The sequence below is a fragment of the Typopeltis vanoorti genome, chromosome 15 (assembly GCF_054136105.1).
Source record: "Typopeltis vanoorti isolate ZY-2024b chromosome 15, IOZ_Tvanoo_1.0, whole genome shotgun sequence".
NCBI lineage: Eukaryota > Metazoa > Arthropoda > Arachnida > Uropygi > Thelyphonidae > Typopeltis > Typopeltis vanoorti.
This window is the reverse complement of record NC_143563.1, coordinates 122,376,075-122,401,996: the sequence shown is the minus strand read 5'-3', so window position 1 is coordinate 122,401,996 and position 25,922 is coordinate 122,376,075. Positions and strand designations below refer to the sequence as shown.

General features: G+C 36.9%; 1 protein-coding gene across 1 annotated transcript in view; it reads right to left on the bottom strand.

The window, feature by feature from the left end:
* Positions 1-25,922, bottom strand: part of LOC150099114 (V-type proton ATPase 116 kDa subunit a 1-like) — a 586,531-nt gene that overhangs the window by 50,207 nt on the left and 510,402 nt on the right. The window contains exon 17 of the mRNA XM_090404569.1: positions 24,252-24,405. Coding sequence (XP_090260695.1) covers positions 24,252-24,405 — 154 coding nt within the window. The remainder of the gene's footprint in view (positions 1-24,251; positions 24,406-25,922) is intronic.

The window sequence follows — 25,922 nt, the reverse complement described above, 5'->3', positions numbered from 1 at the left end:
TAGTGCCGTGATTTTTTAAAAGTAATAGGCCTACAGATTTAAATTTTAATATAAATAAGAGACAAGGGACTTTGTTTAATTTTGGTGTTAATAAATCTCTTATTAAAGGTGTTTGTGATGCAACAGACAGTGAGTCATCCACCTCCAGCCTACAAAGCGATCTCCAGGATGTACAAAAGGAGAAGAAAACGATCAAAACACAGGAGAAAAAGTCTGCATTCACTCGTAAGTACTTATAATATAAATTTTTGGTGATCAGAATTGTCAATGAAAATCAGCACAAATTAATTTAATGATGTTTATGATTAATTAATTAATGATCAATTATTAATTAATGATAAAAATAAGCTAAATTAACAATTAATTATTAATTAATATTACAAAATAACCAAGGTGTTTCCATGAAATTTTCAGGATTTGTGAAGTGTTCTGTCATAGAAAAAGTTTGGGAAACGCTGGATTACCCTATTATCTTATCGGAATGGATTCTCCTTCTGTTGACATGTGCAGAAGTGTCGAAAGGTCTCGTATCTTGAAGTTATGCACCGCATAACTTCAAATCTGCATAAAAAAAGATACGCATAAAAAGAGACCAGAGTATGTGTGTGTGTGTGTGTGTGTGTGCATGCTTATATGCACACTAATTTGTGAAGAACTATTTCCCATAAGAGGGATAATTTATTTAGATTTAGTCAGTATTGACCAAAATTATTAGATATATGAAGAGCCAAAGGCTTCAATTCGGCGACATATAACTCATGGCAAAACTCGTAGAAAGGTTGTAAGTTCTGTTCGCTACAGACTTGATATTAACTAGGTCTGCCTACTCACTGATGAGACCTCAATAAAGGTTGAAACCGGTCTGGGTAGTGACCTTCTCTCATAATGTCGAACAATAATACAGCTCCTAGGAGCTAAGTTCACATTATGGGTAAATATCAAGAATAGTGATCGGAGCTTGCTCCACCTTTGACACGAGTTGCCTCAGCTTGCACTACCTTTAGGGTCAGTTGCGGCAGTATCCAGGTATTTGCTTACGCTTGGAATCGCCGAACTTTATATAGTTTATACTATATTTGGCATGAAACTCTTTGAGTTTCTTATTCGGCTGAGAAACTACTGTATATGGGATGTAATATCCCTTAACTTAAACAAGTTATACAGGGTGTTTGGGATAAATTTGACAGTTTCGTAAGGAAAAAGAAAATCTTCTTTGTATCTATTAAATTTAATGAATTGACAAAAAAACATTACAGGCAGAGTTAATTACAATACTATCAACAAGATTTACTCAAAATAACCACCATTAGCATCGATCACAGCTTCAATTCTGCTTCGGAACCTCGAACAAGCTGATGCTACAGTCTCCCTGGGAAGGGCCGCAAAAACTGTTTTAATTTTATCCATTAACTGGGCTTTTGTATTACTGGAAGTGCGATTGGTGTCTTTTTCAACTGCGCCCCATACAAAATAATCCATGGGGTTAAGGTCTGGGGAGTTTGGAGGCCAAACATTTGGACTGGTGAAGTCGTAGAAATTTTCAGACAACCATTTTTGACTTTTCCCAGAGGTGTGGCAAGGGGCCGAATCCTGCTGCCATACATACGGCCTACCATTGGCTACCCTTGTTATCCAGGGCTTGACTACAGTTAGCAACTCCACGAACAAAGCCCGAATTCCAATGCCAGGGTTCTTCAACACCTGTTCCTGCAGATTTGCGAGGAATTCTGCTGTACGAACGCAATTAGATCGTCTGCTAGGGATCTTTCTTCTTGCTACATCCTCGTAGTCACCATTGCAAGTCTCTAGTTCATGCCTGATTGTTTTTACTGTATTCAGGGAGCATTGGGCAGCAGTCGTAATATCCTTATTTTGATGGCGGGCACGAATCATCATGATACAAGTTATTCTCTTCCATGATTCAGGTGGGTTCCAGCTATCCATCCTTTCTGACATCTTGTATATGAATGAAGAAGGGTCCAAACTTTTAAATGAAGAGAAGTGTGTGTTAATACATGTAACTTACGGAAAAATATAATTAATTATAAATATGTCAAATTTATCTCGAACACCCTGTATGTCGCCGAATTGAAGCCTTTGGCTCTTCATATATCTAATAAATAAATTATCCCTTTAAATCTTTATAAATAATAAAAGATTCACCATTTTCTTTGTATAAATGTTCCAAAAAATTATTACTTGATTATTACTTGTAGAGATAATTTTCTTACAAAGAACTCAGTGTCTAGTGGAGATAGCATGCCCTGCAAGTCCTGAATTCTCTGGCTCAAAGCAATGTAGTCTAGATATTCATCACAATGCACAGCTGCAGATCTGCCTGTTGGTCAAAATATGATAATCTATACTGGCAAGGAATTTGATACAATAAAGGCAGAAGTTAATCTTTAGGTGAGCCTAGAAAAGTAGATATCTTGTTGATAAGATGGAAGGATGCTTGTAGACCAACAGATCTAAGTAGTTTGGCTACCTTCTAAGATACCTTTAACATAAACAAAAGTGACACAACAGTCCACCTCTGTATCACTGTATCAATGAGAGGCAAATGACAAGGAAACTATCAACTGAAAATTACCACCTTCTCTACCTCAGGAGGCAAAAAGTTACAGACCTATTGCTTTATTGAGTTGCACCTATAAAATGTTAGAGTGCCTTCTGTACAACAGGTTGTCCACACCAATTATGCAGCATGTCCCGATTGAACAAGAGCTGGTTTTAGAGAAAAACGTGGTTGCTGTGATCAAGTGCTCACTTTAACATCATACATAGAAGCTGGATTTCGGAAGCAAGAAAAAACATCAGCTGTCTTCTTGGACCTAACAGCAGCCTATGATACAGTATGCCGTGAAGGTCTTATATACAAATTGCTTAGCATTGTTCCATGTAAACGGACTGCACACTTAATTTCCTCCATGCTCACTGAACGTTTCTTTCAAGTTATATTAGGAAATAAAATGTCCCGACAACGAAAACTTAATAATGGTCTTCCACAAGGGTCAGTATTGGCACCCTTACTTTATAACCTATACACATATGACTTGCCTGCTACCATCTCATGCAAGTTTTGTTATGCTGATGACACTGTAATTGCCATTCGACACAAAAACATGAGTCACGCTGAAGCCGTACTTACAAAAGATCTGAAAACTATAGGAGAATATTATAAAAAATAGAGGCTCCAGCTCAATCCAGACAAAACAGAAGTATCTAGCTTTCACCTTAATAATCACATGGCAGATGTCACTTTACATATCTTCGTTGAAGGATGTTTACTACAATACAAGAAGTTTCCAAAGTACTTGGGTATTACCCTGGACCATACGCTCTCTTACAAGCAACACCTAACAAACGTTTCTGCTAAGTTAAGAACCCGTAACAACATAATACAAAAACTAATAGGCACGACATGGGGAGCAACAGCCAATAATCTGCGGATTACTGCTCTTGGCCTAGTTTTCTCTGTTGCCGAATATTGCTCACCAGTGTGACTAAATAGCACACATGTTAAACTTGTTGATAGCCAACTAAATAATACAATGAGACTGATTTCTGGCACAATTAAATCAACACCCACACACTGGCTTCCAGCTCTTAGTAACATTGTTCCACCGAATCTGCACAGGACTAAGGCTCTCTTACACGAGTATAAGAAAATCTTAGAGAACACAGCCTTACCAATACATTTAGATCTCCCAGACTTAAGTGTATGACGATTGAGATCAAGACATCCACCACTACAATTAGCCCAACTACTACTACATTCTAACTTTGACTTAAAGCAAAAGTGGCAAGAACAGTGGGAGAGCCATACAGATGACATCACAAAATTTTCTCTCAATGAATTACAAGAAAGTTTTGATGCTTGCTCAGACCTCCCACGAAAATCCTGGACTCAGCTTAATAGAATACGAACTGGTCATGGTGTATGTGCGGACATGCTTTTTAAATGGGGTAAACGACCATCCCCGCATTGTGATTGTGGAGCTCAGAGACAAACTGTGAACCATATTGTGACTCAGTGTTATCTCAGAGCATATTCAGGAGACAAATTGGACTTTTTAAGTGCTATACCCGAAGCTATGAACTATCTGACCAATATGGATGTAACCTTTTAATTTTATTGGTTTTTAAAATGACTTTTAATTTTATATGTTATTAAAGTGTATTGTACTGCATGTTTTGATATTCATGCCATACAAATCAATAAATAAATAAAATCACCTTCTCTATAGTGATAAAGGGTGTCACAGGATATCAAATGATAAAATTTTCATTATATGGAAGATAGGAAGAGGACAAGAGGGTATCTGTGGAAATTAAATTTATGTGCAGTTAAGAAAGGGGCAAGAACTAGATTTTTCTTTACGTAATTTTCTTTATGAAAATTACCATCTTATTAGTCTCCCATCAACTTTGTATCAAATTTTTACAGAAATCATTAGTGACAGAATACAAAAACTAGATTCTGCCAGCTTGGTATATCATACTGGAGACTGGTCTTCCACTCTTCTTTCCCTCTACTCTCTCTTACTTCTTACTCCTTCCCCCCCCCCCCCCCCAGTGCTATTAGAGCAACTCGAGGGGTGACTCTTTCCTCTCAAACTGTAGTTTCCATTATCTAAAAAAAGCAGCTGAATTCAGGTCACGGAGTGGTGGTTGACACGTGACGAAAACTTAACCATTGAAACCGAATGAACTCTAACCAACCTAAAGATACATGCCGGCTTGACCGTCGCCCGGTCAAACAAGGGTCGTGCCCAATATTAGGGAACCAAGATAGTGAAGCCGAAAAATATGCTATTGGAACAAAACACCACCTAATAGACAGGAAAAACATAACTAGCATAGGAACATGGAATGTAAGAACTCTTCACCAGGAAGGAGCATTGGAAATACTACTGCATGAATTAGACAACTACCGATAGGAAATGATTGGACTGCGAAACCAGATGGACTGGAAAAAGAGAATTCCACCATGGACAGTACAAAATCTTAATTTCAGGCAGAGAGGACAACAAACACCAAGGAGTAGCACTTATATTAAAACCAAAGGTTCGAAGCTCTCTATTGTCCTATAATCCTATCTCACCTAGGATAATTAAAGCAAGATTTAAAATCAATCGGATCACTAACTATTATTCAAGTATACTCACCAACTTCGACATCATCAGGAGAAGACATTGAGGAGTTCTATATAGATTTGCAAAAAGCAGGGACTTAAATGCAAAAGTAGGCAAAGCCTGGGATACCTGGCCAAGTAATCGGAAAGTTCGGGTATGGAGAAAGCAATGAACGTGGCAAAAGACTGCTAAACTTCTGCTCAAATAATAGACTAACAATAACAAACACTCTCTTCAAACATCCAAAACCCCAAAGAAAATGGACATGGATATCACCAGACAGACAAACCAGGAATATGTAGACTATATTATTGTAAACCAAAGATGGAAATCAAGTATCCTAAACTGCAGATCCTTCTCTGCAGATTGTGGATCAGACCATAAGCTAGTATTAGCAAATCTAAGAATAAAGTTAAAATCTGGAAGCACTTTTAGAGTCAAAAGGAGACTGAATGTAAAAAAAAACTACAAGACAACAATATTCTAAGAAAATATTAGATAAAAACCTGAAGGAACTACCAAAATAGAACATAAACATCGAAGAACATTGGTGCAAATTAAAGAAAATAATATTAAATTCGGCAGAAAAAACAATAGGTTACACAGAAAGAGGAAGTAAAAAGGATTGGATCTCGAATTAAGTAAAAAGGTTAAGCGATCAAAGGAAAAGCATAAAACTAAAACAGAACTATAACAGAAATGAATATAATAGATTAACCAGAGAAATTAGAAAACTAGTTAAAAGAGACAAGAATAACTGGTTAGAAGAAAAATACAAAATAGCAGAAAAGCTATCAAAAGAAAATAACCTTCATGGATTATATAAACAAATAGACCAAATTAGTAAGACACGGACAACAAAAATTATAATGATCAAAAACAAAGAGGGACAACTAATTGAAAGTAAAACAAAAGGAATGGCCAGATGGAAAGAATATTTCAAAGATCTATATAATAAAAACAGCTCCCAGGATACTACGATTCCAGCCACTGAAATGAAAGAGGAAACAAATATCTTTACCAAAGAAATAATAGCACACAGCATAGAAAAACTCAAAACTAGGAAACGAACAACTTTTGGAACCAATAAAAACATTATTTGAAAGGATCTATAAAAATGAAGCAGTGCCTACTGATTGGACCAAATCAGTCATAACTCCAATATACAAAAAAGGAGATAAAACAGAATGTAATAATTACAGAGGCATTAGCCTCCTCAGTATTCCAAGTAAAGTTTTTACGAAAGTACTCCAAAAACAAATTAAGCCAAATATAGAACTGGCACTAGGAGAAGAACAAGCAGGTTTCAGACCAGGGCGAAGCACAATTGATCAACTATTCACCTTAAGACAGCTAATAGAAAATACACTAGAGTACAACCAAAGTTGCTACATAAATTTCATAGACTTTTGTCAGACATTTGATTCAATCTGTAGAAGAGAACTATGGAAAATTATGGAAGAATTTGGAATTCCCAACAAAACCATAAGAATAATAAAGAATCTGTATGAGAAATCTGAAAGTGCAGTACGAATGGAGGACACCTTAACCAACTGGTTCCACACAGAGAGCGGAGTAAGACAGGGATGCAATCTTTCACCAGACCTGTTCAATCTTACACTGGAAGAGGCAACAAATAAGGCCTTAAACAATGAAGACTCCGGAATCAAAATATATGGGAAAAATGTGACAAATTTAAAATTTGCAGATGACATTTCATGATTTGCAAGCACAGAAGAAAATCTACAGTGAATTTCTGATAAAATAAAGGAATGCATAAAATCTGGATTAAACATAGATATAGACAAAACAAAAATTATGCAAATAGGAAAAAGAAGCACCAATCTGAAAATTGAAATTGATAGTAAGAATCTAGAGCACATAGAAAACTTCACCTACCTTGGGGAAGTTATTGAGTACAATGGTGAAATTATAAAAGATATAAACAGACGAATCAGTCAAGCATCCCAGACTTTTGGACGATTTAATAAAATAAGGAAGTCAAGAGACATCAAACAAGTAACAAAAGTAAGAATCTATGAAACAAGTCCTTCCAATACTCCTCTATGGAAGTGAATGCTGGAATCTCAAAAAGGCTGAAGAGAAAAAATTATTAGTTACTGAAATGGGTTGGCTAATAGTATCTCTGCTGGATCGACTAAGAAACGAAGACATAAGGAAACGACTAAAACAAGAAATAGCAATAATAGACAAAATCCAAGGTTATTATATATATAATAAAACAAATAATTGAAAAAACAAATGACAAATTCAAAACTCTTTAAATCTGCCATTTATAGGTTTTGAAAAGGCATTTCATTCGATCTCAATGTTAGCTATTTCAGAAGAACTTAAAAATTGAGGAAGTGAAACAAAACTTAGATTGATATACTTAGTCATCCATATACGCATGTGTGTGTGTGTGTGTGTGTGTGTGTGTGTGTGTGTGTGTGTGTGTGTGTGTGTGTGTGTGTGTGTGTGTGTGTGTGTGTGTGTGTGTGTGTGTGTTTGCAAATGCACAACTAGTTTCGTCTTCTTCAGGTGCATAACAAGAGGGAACTACCAACAAAAATTTCAAAAGACAAAAAAAATCTAAACATTAAAGCATTAATGTATTAATGTTTGAAACTGTTCTGTGTATCTCTTCATTCTTGGGCATGCGCATGTATTCAAAGTCTCATGAACACCAAAGTTGGATAGCAGTGCAATGACAGTTTGAGAGATTATAGCTGAAGTTAGTGTTGAGATGTACTGGATTGAGGATGATTTCTTTAGGTTCTACAATTCTTCTTTCCAGTTCATTACAGCATCGAAAAATATTTTCCGATTTGTAGAATAAGACTGGATGAGCGGAAAAACTTCCAACAACAATCTCTAATCCAGAGTATTTTAATAATAAGGTGTAACATCTTTTGACTACTTGTATATAGAAATATGAATTATTTTAACTTTACTATCACCCCTAGGTCTGGTTTCCACTGACGAGACCTCAACAAAGGTAAACTGGTCTGGGTAATGACCCTTCCCATAATGCACAGCATTATACATACCTGTAAGGATATGTTCTTTACATTATGGGATACTAAGGCAAGTGATGTTAAGTCATTAGCTTCTATATACAAGTTGTCCCACTCCTGATTACATTTCAGATGAAAATTTGGTTTGCTTACTCCTTGGATAAAGGATTAAATCAAGTATATAATTTCTTGGTATCTTTAACTTCCAACATATATCAGTTCTGTTTCATCAAAATTAACCAAAGTTCTTAAAAAATATAACATCTGGACTTCTTTCACTCCTGTACTTAAACTCTGTTCCTCACTCAGTATGCCCAGACAAAAACCTGAAATATCCTAGTGTTTACCGTATTTGGTGCAAATGCAACATGCCTTATTTTAGCCAGATTGAAAAATCCACTGAATTGCATCTAGAGGGATATAAAAGAGACATCACATATGGCAGAACCAGAGCACGTGCTCTGTCGAACCATGTCCTGAATTCTGCTGATGCTAATGAGGAAAACTCTATCATTCATCCAGTCTTATGGGACAAATTGGAAGATATCTTTCGATGCTGTGATGTACTGAAAAGAAGAATTGTAGAATCTAAAGAAATCATTCTCAATCCAATGCATTTCAACACTAACCTCAGCTATAATATTTCAGACTCTCATTGTGCTGCTATCCAACTTTGGCATTCACAAGACCCTGAACACATGAGCACGCCCAACAATGAAGAGATACACAGAACAGCTTCAAACATTAATACTATAATGTATAGGTTTTTTTTTTTTGTCTTTCGCAATGTTTGTTGGTAGTTCCCTCTTGTTATGCACCTGAAGTCTTCTAAGAAGACAAAAACTAGTTGGGCAGTTTACTTAATTAAAATAGTGTTTCTATTTTTGTCTCTCACCTTATAGCCATTAATCTATTTATAATATATATATATATATATATATATTAGAAACCCTTAAAAATAAAGGAATTGAAACAAAATTTATATTGATATGTTTAGTCTCTCTCTCTCTCACACACACACACAAATTCAACTGCACCTGTGAAATCAGTAACGATATGAAATTTCCTACAAATTTTTTTTTTTACAGCAGCTCTAGAAGAAATTTTAAAACCCTGCATTGGATATACAGAGAAACTATGGTAAATGGAAAAAAAAATAACCTACAATTTGCTGATGATATTGTTCTTTCAGGAAATTCTGCAGAATTTCAACAAATGATCAATGAATTGAATGCAATAAAGAAAATATTAAATATAGCCAAATAAAAAACAAAATGCATAATAAGTACATCCACCAAAAAGTCAGTACAAATGGAACTCCAGGAGACTGATATGGTAATAGCCTCCTATGTTTATCTAGATCAAATGATCACATTAGACGAAGGCTGTGAAGAAGAAATTATATGTTGAATTCAACTTGATTGGATAGACTTTGGAAAGCACTGTGAAACACTCAAAGGAAACATCCCAATCTGCTTAAAAGTATTTGACAGTTGTATATTTGATTCATGACACATGAAAGTGAAACATGGACTTTGACTAAAAAATTTCCCAACAAGTTCAGGAATATCCAGAGGAAAATGGAAGGACCATTACTCTACATTACCATTCTCGATAGAAAATGCAATACTTGTGTCAGAGCTCAGACTAGAGTGAGAGACATTATAACAGAATAGACAGGTCATAGTGCAAGAAGAAACACTCAAAAATTGACAAAGTCAATATCAGAATGTAATTTAGAGTTCGAAAGAGAGCTTCAGGAACACCAAAAGAAATGGTGGAAGGATGAGATTAAAGAGATGGGACTGAATGGAGGACTTCAGGGGAAGCCTTCATCCAGAAGTATAGCTTGATGATGAATAGGGTCTAGCTATCACAAGGTACTCTCTCTCTCTCTGGCAGAAGCATACACCAGAGATTCATAACTGAGTTGTGGTCTAATCAGTGCCCTATACAAACAAAGCAAAAAAAACATCTGTCAGCATCTAAAGAGGCAGAAAATAGGATGCAAATGATGTTCATAACTTTATGGCAACTATATTGCAACTGTCATATGTGAGGAAGGAAACTAAGTCTGCTGTCAAATATGAGTCCACGAACATGGCTACTGGTACAATTGGGTTAAAGTTTATCATAGTCAGCATTCTGGGTCATCATGAAGGCCACCTCTGCAGCAAAAATGTACACAAACTATCTGTTATGAAAATCTGAACTCATTTTGAAAGATAGTCAATGGCTCACTGCATCTGTCTTTCTGTAACCTTCATATTATATGAATGAATATAGTAAGTCATCCACATAGAGTGCAATACTTACATTTGGAGGAAGTCATTTGGTTATGGAGTTAAACTTCATTACAAAACCTTGATACTAAAACCTGAACCTTGTTGGAATTCCTCTTCTTGGATATATGGTTCGGAGAGAGAGAGCAGTTCCCACTAAGACTTCAAAGATTCAGTTGGATCAAAATTTTTTAACAAAGAGAAGGAGATTCTTTCTAACACGCCAAAGTTGTGTAGGTCTTTCAATATTCCAGATCTAAAAAAGCAATGTTTTATGCTTTTTCCATATCAAAGAAAATCAATACTAAGTGCTTGTGTTTAAAAAGCATCTTTAACGGATGATTCCAGCAAGACTAGATGATTGGCTGTTGATTGATATATTGGAAGCCACATCATCATCATCATCATCATCATCATCAAATTCCTGCCATGTACTCTCAAAGGGTGTACAGGATATGATAGTACTACATGAAAAATTTACATCATTACTAAAATCCTATCTACAATTTTCCTCCAAATCAGTCTGTTACTTGTCAAGACTCCAACATCTTCTAAGGCACCTTTTACCATATCAATTCACCTATATCTTGGACTTCCTCTGGATCGTTTTCCTGCCAACCTGGTAGAGAACACTTGTTTTGCTAATCTTTCACATTCCCACGTAGCCCTCTAGCGGCTCTCCGCTAGAGGGCTACATGGTGTGTAGTGCTTTCAGAGAGCTCCCGAAAGCTAAGTATTATTTTGAGTGAAAATTGGAATATTGGTTTAAATCTTAACGTGTAGTTTATTTTTAGTAGCTTGTTGTGTCTGTGTGATTTTGGTGTGAATTCCGCTTTATTTAACTTAGTATTTTAAAGATATGTTTGATAGAGTAGCACATGACGGCAATGCAACGAAAAATAATGGCGTCCAAAAATATGTCGTCTTTGCTCAAAAATTTTAATGTAAGGGAGTTTGTCCAGTGTGATGTGTGTAGGATGTATGCTTTCCCAAAAGAGGCTGGAGTTTGGATGGACAATGATAGTGGTGGGAGACTGTGCAGAAAGTGTAAGGAAAGTGAGGAATTGAAGTATGTGTCAGGTCGTGAGATTATTGTGGTAGAAGAACGCCAAAATGTGAGTGAAAATAGTGGCTTGATAGGAAACTGCGATGTTGTACAAGATGGCAATGAGAGAGGTGATCAAAGAGAGAGTGAAAGTAATTATCCAGAGAGAGAAAATGGTTTAAATGATGAAAAAAAATGAGAAATTAGTTGTAAGGAGTGAGATCACACGGTTACGTGGAGTAATACACAGTGCAAAGCAGCAGTTAGAGTGCCAACAAAATTCTTTCCAGAGTGACATGGCTAACAGAAATAAGCAAGTTTGAAAGGAAAAAATAAAATAAGAGTGGGAGAGTTTCGGAAATGAAAGAAAGAGTGTTGTACGGTGACTCATCAGTAAGAGTGTGATAGATGAGAGTTTAACCAAATCGTACTTGCTGGGTGCAAAATTAAAGGATGTAAGTGAGAGTATTAGAGTGCAAAAACAGAGGGTGAAAGAATTGATAGTTGTGGCAGGTACGAATGAATTGAAAGGAGATAAATTTTTTATGAGAGAGGACTTGAAAGTATTGTTAAAGGTAGCGAAAGAAAAGTGTGACAGAGTTAGGATGGTGAGTGTTGCTGCGGTATGACAGAGAGGAGTTCAGAAGGAGGGCCATAATCGCAAATGACTTTATGCACAGGTTATGCAGATGGTGTGGTGTGGAATGAGTTTGATGGGCGAAAGGATCTGTACAAGAAGGATGGCCCATTTGAATGGATTTGGTGTGTGCGGAGACTGCAAAAAGTGTTGCTGAATGAAGTGAAAATGGATGTGCAGAACCAGGGAAACTAGAACTATCGAGGAGGGGTGGAAGTGGATATGCGGACATCAGTGAGACAGTTGAGTGTAAGAGTGTACCCGAGCCAGTACTAAGGACAAGAAATCAGAATGGAATAGTTAGAATAACGCATCGAGATAGGGGTAGGACAAAGGGACCTCTGCATTTCATGTATACTAATGCCAGGAGTATTAGGAACAAGAAGGAAGAATTTTTGGGCTTGGTTGGCTCTTCCTGGCCACAGGTTATTGGCATTAGTGAAACATGGCTGACGGAAGATGACATAGTTAGTGGGATAGGATGTGTACGTTATAATGTGTTTAGGAGAGACAGAGAGAATAAATTGGGGGGAGGAGTGTTATTGATGATAGCTGATGAACTGCAGCCAAGGAGAATAGAAGTTGTATTGCAGGATAGTGAAAAGAGCTCATTTGAGGCAATTTGGTGTGAGATTGAGACTAGCAGAACAAAATATACAGTGGGTGCTGCTATAGACCAGGTGATGGAATAGATGGTGGAGATAGTATGCATAAACAAATTGATGAAATGAGTAGAAGGAGGGTAATTATTATGGGGGATTTCAACTATGGTAACATTGACTGGAAGGAGGAGAGGACACATGGAAGGGAGGAATTGGATTTTATGCGGTTATTAAGGGATAACTACCTGAGACGGCATGAAATGGAATATACTAGGGGTTCGAGAGAGCTTGACCTGGTAAGAGCATCTGAGAATTTGACTGTAATGAATATAACCATGTTGCCACCTATTGGTGAGAGTGATCATAAGGCTTGACCTGGGAGGTGGCTAAAGGTGTGGAATTTTTGATTAAGACAGGATATATGTGGAATTACCGTGCTGGCAAGTATGACAAGCTTAGGAGATTGCTTGGATCAGTGTCATGGCATGTAAAACTGCAAGGGCTGGATGTCAATAGGGCATGGGAATTGGTCGAGGAGCATTTGCAGGAGGTTATGGCTGATTGTATACCTAGGGTCTGAATAGTAAAACAAGTAGGGGTTAAATGGATGAATAACACCATTAAGCTTGAGCTGCAAAAAAAGAAACAACTGTGGAGGGAATTTAAAGAGAAAGGAGACCTGCAGGCACACGAATGGTATAAAGCGCAGGCTAGAAGGGTAACGAGTGTAGTAAGAAAAGCAGATTATGAAAGGAAATTAGCTATGCAAGCTAAAGAGAATCCCAAACAGTTCTTTCAATATGCTGCAAGTAAAAGAAAAACTGTACACGGCAGAATAATTTTAAGGAATGCCGATGGCAAGGAGGTCACTGAATCAGTTGATATAGTGGAATTACTGAGTAAGCACTTTACAAGGGTATATCATCCAGGTGGTGACATTGAAAGAATGAAGGAACCATTAGTTTATACAGGAATTGTGGTGAATGAAGTGGAGTTGAATAGTCTATTACAGAACCTTAATGTGAATACATCTATGGGATTGGATGGTATACCAGCACGGGTCTTACGTGAAGCGGCGAAAGAATTATCAGTGCCCTTGACCATGTTGTTTAATCTGAGTCTCGGGTCTGGTTTAATCCCGAAGGTGTGGAATGAGGGGAAAATAGTTTCACTGCATAAAGGAGAATCCAAGACTACTGTTGCAAATTACCGACCAATCAGCATATCAGGAGTCGTCGTCAAGGTCTTGGAAAAAGTAGTCAAGGGAAAAATACAGGGATAGATTGATGAAAATGTGATACTGTATAGGGGACAGCATGGCTTTGCGAAGGGTAGATCATGCCTCAGTAACTTGCTCAAGTTTTATAACACAGTGACGGCTGAACTGGATAAGAGTAATGGGTTTACAGTGATACTGCTGGACCTGGCTAAGGACCTGACAGGATACTACATGGAATTCTAATCCATAAACTGCAACATATGGGAATGGATAAAGGTTTGGTGAGATGGATGGGTGGGTGGCTGATGGAGAAATATAAGAGAGCAGTTTATTCAGGAGTAGAGTCCAAAAGACAGCCTGTGACTAGTGGTGTGCTGCAGGGTTCTGTTCTTGGACCACTATTGTTTAATTTATTCATTAATGATATAGGGAATCTAAGAGGAACGGTTCATTTGTTTGCTGATGATGCAAAGTTGGGTAGGGCAATAGTGAATGCAGAAGATGTCAAAATCTTGCAGGATGATTCGGATAGATTGGAGGTCTGGGCTAAGGAGAATGGATGTCAATTTAATGTGACAAAATGTAAGGATATGCATTTTGGGGTGAAAAGATTAGCAGTATACCACATTGGTGGAACTGTACTGCAGGAGACTGACGAGGCCAGGGACCTTGGGAGTGTTGGTGGATAGGGAGATGAAGATTGGGGGGCACATTGCAAAAGTGCGTAAATCAGCTCATCAAATCACTTGGTTGCTGAAGAATACTTTGACAAGCAGAGATAAGCAAATTATTGTTCCTCTGTACCGAGCCTTCATAAGACCTCATCTCGAATACTGTGCCCAGATTTGGTCACCTTGGGTTTCTTCTCGATGGGGAGGAGGTGGAGAGGATCCAAAGGCGAGTGACCAAGATGATAGCAGGTCTATGGAATGAACCTTATGAGAACAGGTTGAAGATTTGTGGGTTGCAGAAATTGGTTGATATGTGGAAAAGAGGAGATATGATTGAGACATTCAAATCGCTGAAGGGTTTCTATAGGATTAATTCAGAGGATATTTTTGAGATCAGGACTAGTGGTGGGAGGACTAGGGGACATCTATGGAAGCTGGGAAAGAGTGTGGTTAGTAAGGGTGTTAGAGCTGGGTTCTTTACTTCTAGAGTGGTAAATGAGTAGAATAAGCTGCCAGAGTCTGTTGTGGGTGCTATGACAGTGAATGAGTTCAAGGCAAGGTATGATAGATACTGTGAGAATGTCGAATAGTTGTGTGGACATGATGTTTAGGGCATCCCTCGATGAGTCTAGGGACTCCTTGGAGTCGCCAGTAGTAGTAGTAATAATAATAATTCTGTTTAAGTGACCATACCACCTGATTAGCTCTGCTAATGCATTCCTGGATGCTGACAATGTCAAGTTCTTTCCTAATATCCTCGTTTTTAATATGATATTGCCATTGATGCCATCTGTTCATGCCGCTAATATCTGCGGTCTTTAGTCTTTGGTGAAGTGTTTTACTTCTGATCTAGCTCTCAAATCCATAAGTTAAAACTGGTTTGAACACTGTCTTGTATACAGCTAATTTAGTGTTCCAAATGAATTTAGTGTTCCATATGAATTTATTCAATTGACTTCCTACCATACTAGCTTTGTTGATTCTGTCGTCTATTTCCATATTTAATTTACCATCTTCACTAAAAATTGTGCCTAAGTAGCTAAAATGTTTTACTTGTTCCATAGGTTCTCCGTTCACAACCAGTTCACATTTTCAATGATTCTGCCTATTTTCATTGTCTTTGTCTTTTTATTGCTGACCTTCATACCATATCTATTACAACAGTTATTCAATTTAGTCAAGGAATCTAGCAGACGCGTAGCGGATTTATTGATAAGTATAACATCGTCCACATAAAGCAAAGAGCTGATATTAACATCTCCAATTTTGATTTCATGTTTAATACCACTTTCCTTCATAATGTGATCCATATATATAGTGAATAACAGACAGAATAATGTACATCCTTGTCTCACACCAGATTTAACATTAAACCATCTTCCTGTACTTCCTTCAATTCTAACTGCTGACTTACAACTCAAATAAAGACTAAGTATTGCTTGATATAATGCCCCATTGACACCATATAACTGTAGCGTATATTGAATAGCTTCTCTCTTGGCACCTTATCATATGCCTTTTCCAGATCTACAAAACTCAAATAGAGATCTTTTTTATATTCCCATGATTTTTCCACTATTTGTTGTAAAATGAATATCTGATCCTGACAGCCTCTGTTTGGCCCGAATCCAGTTTGTTCTTCACCAAGCTTTTATTCCACAATTCTTCTCAACCGTTTCTCACATTGCATTTTGAAATAATGGTTTTTCTCTTTAGAAACCATAAAAAATGAGAGTTAACCATTTTCTTCTAGAATCATGCACAAGGAGCTGGGAAGAGTTTGGTAAGAATAGAGAAGGCAAATATCAGGAAGCTATTTTAAAAGCTTAGAAATGGAGGAAATAGTATTTGTAAAAGAAATGAGAGATGATAGAGGCGACATGGAAACTAAAGAAAAAGATATTCTGCATGTTTGGAGAAATTACTATGAAAGATTGCTAAATGAAACAAGCAATGACAACACAGCTATAGAAAGCAATGAAGAGGAATACTTAAGGTAGGGGGGGGGGGAACTATCAAAATCCAGAAATGTAAAAAAAGTATTCTGGTGGCTGCAATGCACAAATCAAAAGGCTGTAAAAAGGTTGAATTTCTGATAAGTGGAGTACAGCTTTCATAGTACCAATACAAAAAAAGGGAAAGAAATAAAACTGAATGTGAATTAGAGAGGAATTTTCCTACTCAGTGTTCTAGAAAAGACTTAATCAAGCATACTCTGAGAAATAATAAAAACTGAGAAAGAGAAACTAGGAGAAGAACAAACTTGGTTCAAACCCAAATAGCAACTGTCAGGATGAGATTTTCACTTTTAGATGAACAGAGAAATTATGAAAATATAACAAGGATCTGTATTTACATTTTGTAGAAATGAAAAAGGCATACAACAAAGTTCCATGAGAAAAGTTGTTCAGAATCCTACATACTGAACTACATTCTACAAGGCTATATTAAAAGCTGTTTATAAGAATGCAGTTGCAGCAGTTAGAATAGGTGATGATTTGGGGAAATGGTTTAAAACAAGCAGAGGTACTAGACAGGGGGACCCAATATTACCAAGCATTTGCATTGCACATTTAGAAAGAGCAATGGATAAAATGAAGGGAGATGCAAAAGGAATATCAGTGCATGGGATGAGAAATAACAATCTGAGATTTGTAGATGACATTGTTATTATTGAAGAAGGCAAAAGAGAACTACAAAAAAACATCGAAACTGTTAAATGAGGAAGGGAGAAGATTTGGACTTGTTATGAAATTGGAAAAAAAAACAAAGACAATGGTAGAAGAACATGAATCAAAAGATACAAGTGGATGGAATTGAAAAAATGTAGAACAATTCACATATTTGAGAAGTAAAATGACATGTGATTTGAACTGCTTGCAAAGGGAAGAACAAATCTGAAGGCCATGGATAACTTCTGGAAAAGTAAAGTGATCAGCCTGCAAACAAAACTAAGAGTATTGGAAACATGCATCTTTAGCGGTGTACTGTATGGATTTGAAATGTGGGTAATAAATAAGTAATCAAGAAAAGAATTTTAGCATTTCAAAGAACTTGTTACAGGAAGATTCTAAGAATAGGATGGGTAGAGAAAGTCACAAAAAGAGCTCTATTGGAAGATACAACCAAAGGAGAATCTAATGCAGAAGATTAAAACAGAAGCTGCAATTATTTAGACACATCTGCAGAATGAGCGAGGACTGAAAGATAAAGACATTCATGTTTGGTATTATGGACGGTGTAAACAGAAGAGGTAGACCATACAGAGAATGGATAGACAACATAAAGAACTTGTGTGGAATGGGTGTACAGAAACTGTGAGACTGTGCACCGGACAAAGAAAGGTGGAAGAAGATAGTGAAGGAGGCATTGGACAGTGAGTCCATGATGATGATGATGAATCCTACATTATATTGTGTAAATGAAACTTTATACAAAGCAATTCATAGACTATGCCGAAAACTATAAATCAGCAGTTAGAATTGAAGAAAGTAGTGAACCTCCGTAGCTCAGTCAGTATAGATGAAGTCCTTTGGTAGGAAAGACCTGGGTTTGATTCCTGTCAGTGATGTGAGGAACCTTTTATCTGGTCTCTTTCGATGAAAGGTGAATTAGCTGGTCTATCATGAGGTAGGGCTTTTCCCACCTGGAAACTCAGGTTTTACATCCCCCAGAACAGACAAACCAGCTCCATGAACATACCTCTACAGACATTAGGGGTAACTGCCTTATCCTCGTATTACGGTTGGTAAGTCCAAGGATGCTTAGAAGGCCGTAGATGCTTAAGTGCCTGTTAAAGCCACTGATGGAGATGGATAGGAAGATAGTCTGAATGTAAAATCAGGTATAAAACAAGAGTGCAGACTTTTTCCACTATATCATCTATAAGGCCAACATTAAGAAAGAAATTAGTATTTAAAAGAGGGTGTCAGCTTCATAAAGTAAACAGCCAAGATTAACCTTCCTTTGTTATCTTTTTAAGGGATTATGTAACTAAATTGAATAACTGCTATAAAAAATTTGGTGTGAAAATCACAAATAAAAAGAAAAAAATCAATGAAGAGGAGTAGCAACATGGATTATGAAAAGTAGTCAGATAAATACTCATCCTAACAAGGTGAGTGAGTATGAGAATGACCAAGTCTCTGAAGCAAAAACAATGAATAGGATAGTCAATTCACAAAGTAAAGGTGGGTGGTGGCCTAAAGGAATGCTGCAGTTTCGAAATATTGTAATGCCAGAAGTATCAGGAACAGGAGGAAAAGTTTTTGGCATTGGTAGTGACCTCATCAACAGTTATTGGCATTAGAGAGACATGGCTAACAGCAGATGATGTAGTTACAGTACAGTGAAGGGTTTAGTATTTTCATGGAACATAGGATGGGGAGAGGAGTACTGGTGATGATAGCATATGAAGTGCAGTGAAAAAGAATAGGAGGTGGGCAGGAACATGGCTGTTCATTTGAAGCAGTCTGGTGTGAAATCAAGGCCAATAAGACGAAACATACAGTTGTTGCGATAGGTCAGGGAGTTGAGCAGATGATCTGAAAGACATGCATCAACAAATTAGTACAATGAGTGCAGATCTAGGGAATACATGGGGGGGGGGGGGGGATCTTCAACTATGGAGAGTGATATATAGGGTGGATGGAAGAAAGATCATATGGCAGGAAGGAAACAGAATTTATACACCTACTGAGAGATAATTACTTGAGGCAGCATGTGCTGGTGAGGACTAGGGATGTGAGAGTATTGGACCTGGTCATAAGATCAGAAGAGCTATCCATAACCAAGGTGACCACGTTGCCTTCAAGTGGCAAAATTGACCATGCAGTCTTGACTTGGGAGATTGTAAAACATGAGGAATATTCTGTCAAGAAGAGTTATATATGGAACCACAAGGCAGGTGATTATGACAAGCTTAAATCTGTGACATGGCATGAAACACTGCTGAGTAAGGATGTTAGTATTACATGGGAGATAGCTAAGGATCATCAAGAGGAAGCTATATTAAACTGTCTACCTAAGGTAAGGAGGATAACCAGGTAGGAGTTAGATGAATGAGTAGTATCATTAAGCATGAGCTGCAGAAGAAGAAAATGCTGTGGAGGGTATATAAGGAGAAAAGTGAGCAGCAAACTCATGAATAGTACAAGGCTCAGGTAAGAAGGTCACCAGCATGGTAAGGAAGGCAAAATCAGATTATGAGAAAAATCTAGCCAATCTGGCAAAAAAATAAATAAAATAAAAAAATAACCACAGTGACTTTATTATATGGCAAGTAAGAGGAAAAATGAGTAACCTTAATGCAAACTGATTGTAATGAGGTGACAGAAGCAAATAAAATATTTGAGTTACTGAGTGAGTGCTTTGCAAGGGTATATCATCCAAGGGAGGTTACTGCTGTAACATGTGACAGACACTAATATGGGAACATAAGTGGATGAACTGGAGGTTCAAAGATATGGCAGAATCTCAATGTGAATACAGCTGTGTGATTAGATGGAATATCAGTTTAGATTTTGTGAGAATGTGCAAGGGAACTAGCAATGACTCTGACTAGGCTCTTTAATTTAAGTCTCAGCTCTGGTAGAGATCCAAGGGAGTGGAAAGATGGTAAAACAATTCGTTTGCATAAGGGAGATTCTAAAACTGCAGTAGAAATTTATAGACCAATCAGGCATGATGGTAAAAGTATTGAAAATATTGGTCAAAAAAGGGAATTCAAGAATGAGTGGAAAAGAATATGATGCTGCATGAGGAGTAACATGGGTTTATAAGGGGTCAGTCATGTCTTAGTAATTTACTGACTTTTTATAATAAAGTAACAGCTGAGATGGATAAAGGAAATGGCTACACAATGATTCTGGTGGATTTTGAAAAGGCATTTGACAGAATACAACACGGAACTCTCTTATGCAAATTAGAACAAATGGGGATGGATATGGCACTGGTTATATAGATAAGAGAGTGGCTGCTGGACAAATATCAAAAAGTGGCATATGGATGGGCAGAATCAAGGCAAAAACAGGTGACTAGTGGTGTGCTGCAAGGTTCAGTGCTGGGACAACTACTGTTTATAATTTGTACATAAATGATTTAGGAAATATTCAGTTGTCTGCTGATGATGCAAAATTAGGTAAAGTAATAATTAATCAAGGTGATGTGGAGAGCTTGCAGGATGATTTACATAGGCTGTCAATATGGTCAAAAGATAATGAGCGTCAGTTCAATGTGGAGAAATGTAAAGTTATGCATTTTGGGATAAATAGATAGCAACTTGTTCCATACAGTTCCATCATATCACATTGATGGAACTGTATTACAGAAAGATGAAGCTGGAGATTTAATGTTGGTGATAGTCTTAAAGTTTAGAGGACATACGGCTAAGGTTGATAATGTAGCTCATAATATAACTTGGCTATTGAAGAACACACTAATAAATAGAGATAAGGAAGTGGTTATTCCACTTTATAGAGTCCTGATACATCCACATCTAGATTACTGTGGCCAGGTTTGGTCTCCAGGGTTTACTGAGGATGAGGAAGTGGTGGAGAAGATTCAGAGGTGGGTGACCAAAATAGTGAGTGGTCTGTGGAATGTTCCCTATTAGGACATACTGAGAGTGTGTGGATTGAAGAAGTTGGCTGATAGGAGAAAAAGAGAGGACATGATAGAAACATTTAAATTGCATTTGAATTTTATAGGACTGATGCAGGGGAAATGTTTTCAGCACTTTTCTAGATGGGCGAGAACAAGAGATCATCCTTGGAAGTTGAATAAAGGTGTGATTAGTAGGGGTGTGAAGACTAGATTTTTTGCTCAGAGAGTTATGAATGAGTGGAATGGGTTTCCAGAGTCAGTCTTGTGCGCTTTGTCTGTTAATGGGCTCAAGGAGAGATATGACAGACTGTGTGGATAGTTTGGGCCTTCTGTGATGCACCTTTGGACTCCATGAGGTGCCAGTACAATAACCATAATAATAACAACAATACATATCATGTATCATGATATATACATATCATGTATACATATCTTGAAGGAAGATAAAGGAGATAAGGGTGGTGGTGGTGTTAGAGAAGGGCCTGAAATTTGAGAACCCTGTTAGAATTCTGACAATTTCACGATGGATTATGATAATTATGAGGAGTTGGCATACAGAAGTAAAAACGTCATGGTTCCAGTGTATAAGGCCCTAATCAGGCCACATATATTTATTAGTGTGTATGTGCAGTTTTGGTTATCTGATTTTCATTGAACTGTAACTTTAACAGTAAGTGTTCAGTGACTAGGATGAAACAGACTGTTGGGAATGAGGTAATACCATTTGCAAAGTCTTACTGATAAGAAGACGAGGGAGTGATATGATTGAATCATACAAGTTGTTAACATGGAATTCCAGATTAACCACGCTACTGGCCAGGACATATATATACGTCCACATTTCCATGGATGCGAAGTGCATATTAAAATTATAATACCATTGATGTTACATTGAAATTTATGATGGATACAAAGCTTTTGAGGGTGCGTATTTAATCTTTAATGGCCGGTAAGGTGGTTAACATGAAAGGGATATTTCAAGCGTAGAACAAAAAGCCATTCCTGCAAGCTGAATAAGAAGCGTGTGAGCAGAGGAGTGTAATTTGGGTGTAGTTGATGAGTGCTGAAATAGTTAATAAATTTAAGTCAGTTTGATGAGATCAGTCTGATCCAGTGCAGACCTCTTGTGATAAGTCTTTGATGCTATGGAGGTCTGATGATGATACTGTTTCAGTGGAGTGACATGAGATATTCAGATGTTTGTTGATGATGCAAAGTTGGGAAAAGTTATATGGAGTAATACTAATATCATGTCCCATCAGAAAGATTTACACAAACTTAGCTTGATAAATGAGTGGAAGTTTCAGTTTTCATATAAAGTGCAAGATATTTCACACATTTGTATAACTTGAGTCTCAGCTCAGGAATGGAAGGAATGTATGATAGTTCCATTGCACAAGGGTGGTGCAAAAACTGATGTGTCTAACTACCGACCTATTAGTATCTCTGGTGTAGTAGTAAAGATTTCAGAGAAGTTGGTAAGAACTCGCATACAGAAATGGGTAGACAAGCATTCTATACTCTGCAGGGAACAGCATGGGTTTACTAAAGGAAGGTCATGTTTTAGCAATTTTCTCATATTTTATAACAATGTTACAGCCGAGTTTGGATAAAGGGAATGGATACACTATGATAATGTTGGATTTTTTTAAGGCATTTGATAGGATACCACACAATAGGCTGTTGCGTAAACTGGAGAATATGAGATTGGAATATAATCTATTGGCTTGGATCAGGGGATGGTTGATAGACAGATATCAAAAAGCAGTATACAGTGGGTGTGAATCTGTCAGATTTAAGGTAACCAGTGGTATACCTCAGGGTTCAGACCTTGGGCCATTATTGTTCAATCTATACATTAATAACATCAAACAGGTTCTATCATCAGATTTACAATTGTTTGCTGATGATACGAAGATAGGCAGGGCAATCAGGGATACTACTGATATTCAGCAATTACAAAATGATTTGAATAGACTGGAAATCTGGGCAAACAAAAATGGCTGTCAGTTTGATGTTAGTAAGTGTAAAGTTATGCATTTTGGCATGATTAGAGTTCCATCAGCATATTATATTAGCAGGATTATGCTACAAGAAACTGAAGGGGATATTTGCAACTTTTACTATGTGACAAAGGTCACATAGTAAAAGTTGCAAATACAACTCAGAGAATAATTGCTATGTTCAAGCAAACCTTGACATGTAAGGATAAGGAAGTAATTTTCCTCTTTATAAGGCTTTGATAAGACCATGCCTGGATTATTTTCCACAATTTGGTCTCCCAGGTTCCAAGGGATTTAAAGAAGCTGTGGAAAGGATGCAAAGAAGAGTTACAAAGATTATATCTAGATTATGGGATTTAGATTATGAGGACAGATTGCGAGTATGTGGATTGCAGACTTTGGTTAACAGGAGAAAGAGGGGTGGTGTGATAGAGCTCTATAAACTTTTGAATGGGTGTTATAGCATTTCAAATGATGAAATTTTTTGTTATATGGAAGGCAGAGAGAAAACACGGGGGCATTCAGGTTGTTTTCAGTCACGAAAGGGGTAAGAGCTAGGTTTTGCTTTTTCAGAGAGCAGTGAGTGAGTGGAATAATTTGCCCTTAGGGGTAGTGAGTGCATCTAGTATAAATGAATTTAAGGGAAGGTATGATAGCTGGGTTGGGTAATTTATAGCCTCCCTCAATGAGTCCTTGACTCCCCGGAGGTCTCAGATAATAATAATAATAATTACATCATAAGTGCAAAGATACAGGCCTAAGAAATGTGTTAGTCTGCTCCACCTTCTACGGTTGGGGATGGGGGAGAAAAGAGACTTGAAATTCAGAAGGCATACACAATAGATGTTAAGGCTATAAAGCATATTATGCACAGAAGTAATAGCACCATTGGATTGATATTACTATGATGAAAACACGAAAAATGAAGTTATGAACACACTGATGCTGTCCAGATATTTTGTATGTCGCTATAATTTCCTGGTACTTTAAGCCAAGAGAGAGAGAGAGAGAGAGAGATAACAAATGATATTTACGTGCATGAGCTAAGCTAAGTGCCCACAGTCGCAGGTAAGAGGCAGTATGAGAAATGGATCCTAGACAGTATTCAATTGTATGAATAGCCTGATTAATGAATAATTCTCCGAGTCCTACATGGTTGGGATCATCTTCATGATGAGATTCTTCATTCTGTGAAGGAGGGGAGAAAAATTCAAATTCATTTACTTAAGTTTTATGCATAAATACATGAGATTATAAGCACAATAAAAAAACTTAAAATTATAATTTAAAGAAATTATAAGACAATTCCTTATAGCTATCTTCCTTCAATCTTTTATAGTTTCTAGCTTCACCCTACTTACAATTCTCTAAACAACACAAATTTTTATCTAATGAAATATGTATCCATTTTAGGCATACTTGTAAGCAAACAACATGTTACATTTGTTATGTCTATCGAAATATCTACATGATACAGCTCAATGGATGAACCATTTTTCATGACAACTAATATTTAAGGCTCTGAGAAAAATTGTTATACAAGTTTCATTTTTCTTAAACTGGATAGTAATTGTTATGCTAGTGACCAAAATTGTGGAAACCTTTTGGAAAAAGTGTATTTTTGAGGTTTGATGGCTCATAACACCACTTTTTTTGGTGTAATACCATAAAATTATATATCAATGGAAAGATAATTTAATCAAGAATGTAATGCAACAAAGTTTGTTCAATTATCTGTATTCTATAAAATGTTATAGCCAAATAACCAGAAAAAAGAAGCACAACTTGCTTAGGTTGATATGAAGTAGCTTTCCTTCATTTGAATGTAGCCAATGAGCATGAGTGCTTAGAGAGCCAATCAGCAGGGCCGGCAGAAGCGGGCATGCAGCATGCAGGCGCCGCCACGAAGGAGGTGCAGTCGCCGGGGTACCGTTCATAAGTTCATTTTTAAGAAACAAAATTTTTATCATGAAAACAAAAAATTCATAGAATGTTCAATATTAAAATAAATAAGGCCGGATACACCGAATAAAAATTTAAAAAAATTGTATATTGCCACCTCTTTGATCAACTGGCTGTTTACAATTTTGTAGCGATAGCAGGCTAAATGTTTGCCTACAGAATGTTGTGTCTGCTGCAGTCTATCTAAAGGGAAATGGTGAACGGTTTTTATGTGCAGAAACGTACAAAACATTTGTTGCTAGTTAACCAGTCATATGGTACGCATCTCAGTAAGCTACTGACAGTAGCGCAGTGCGGACTATTATTTCGTCTCTGTGTCATGTTGTGTAATAATTTCTTGTGGATATAAAATAGAAATGGAATCAAAAATTTAAAAAAAAGTTATCCGGTGCACAAAATCGTAAGCGTCATGCTGCGAAAGAAGCAGATGTTAAGAAACAAACTGGGGCTCTTAATAAATTTGTTAAAATATTCAGATGCAGATTGTAACCATAACTCGATACATCAGAAAACAGAGTTGAAGAACCGTGCACATCATCCAGTTTGCATGAAAGTACTGCTGTAACTACTGAGCAAGATAACAAGACACATAATTTAAGTGAAATACAATTAGAAGATTTAGTTGTAGTTGACCACGAAACTAACACATTGTTAGTCTCTGTAAATTTAGAACATCCGGGTGAATGGGGAAATATTAATGAAAAATTACGAGTTGTTTTAATTGAAATGGGACCTGTTCAAAA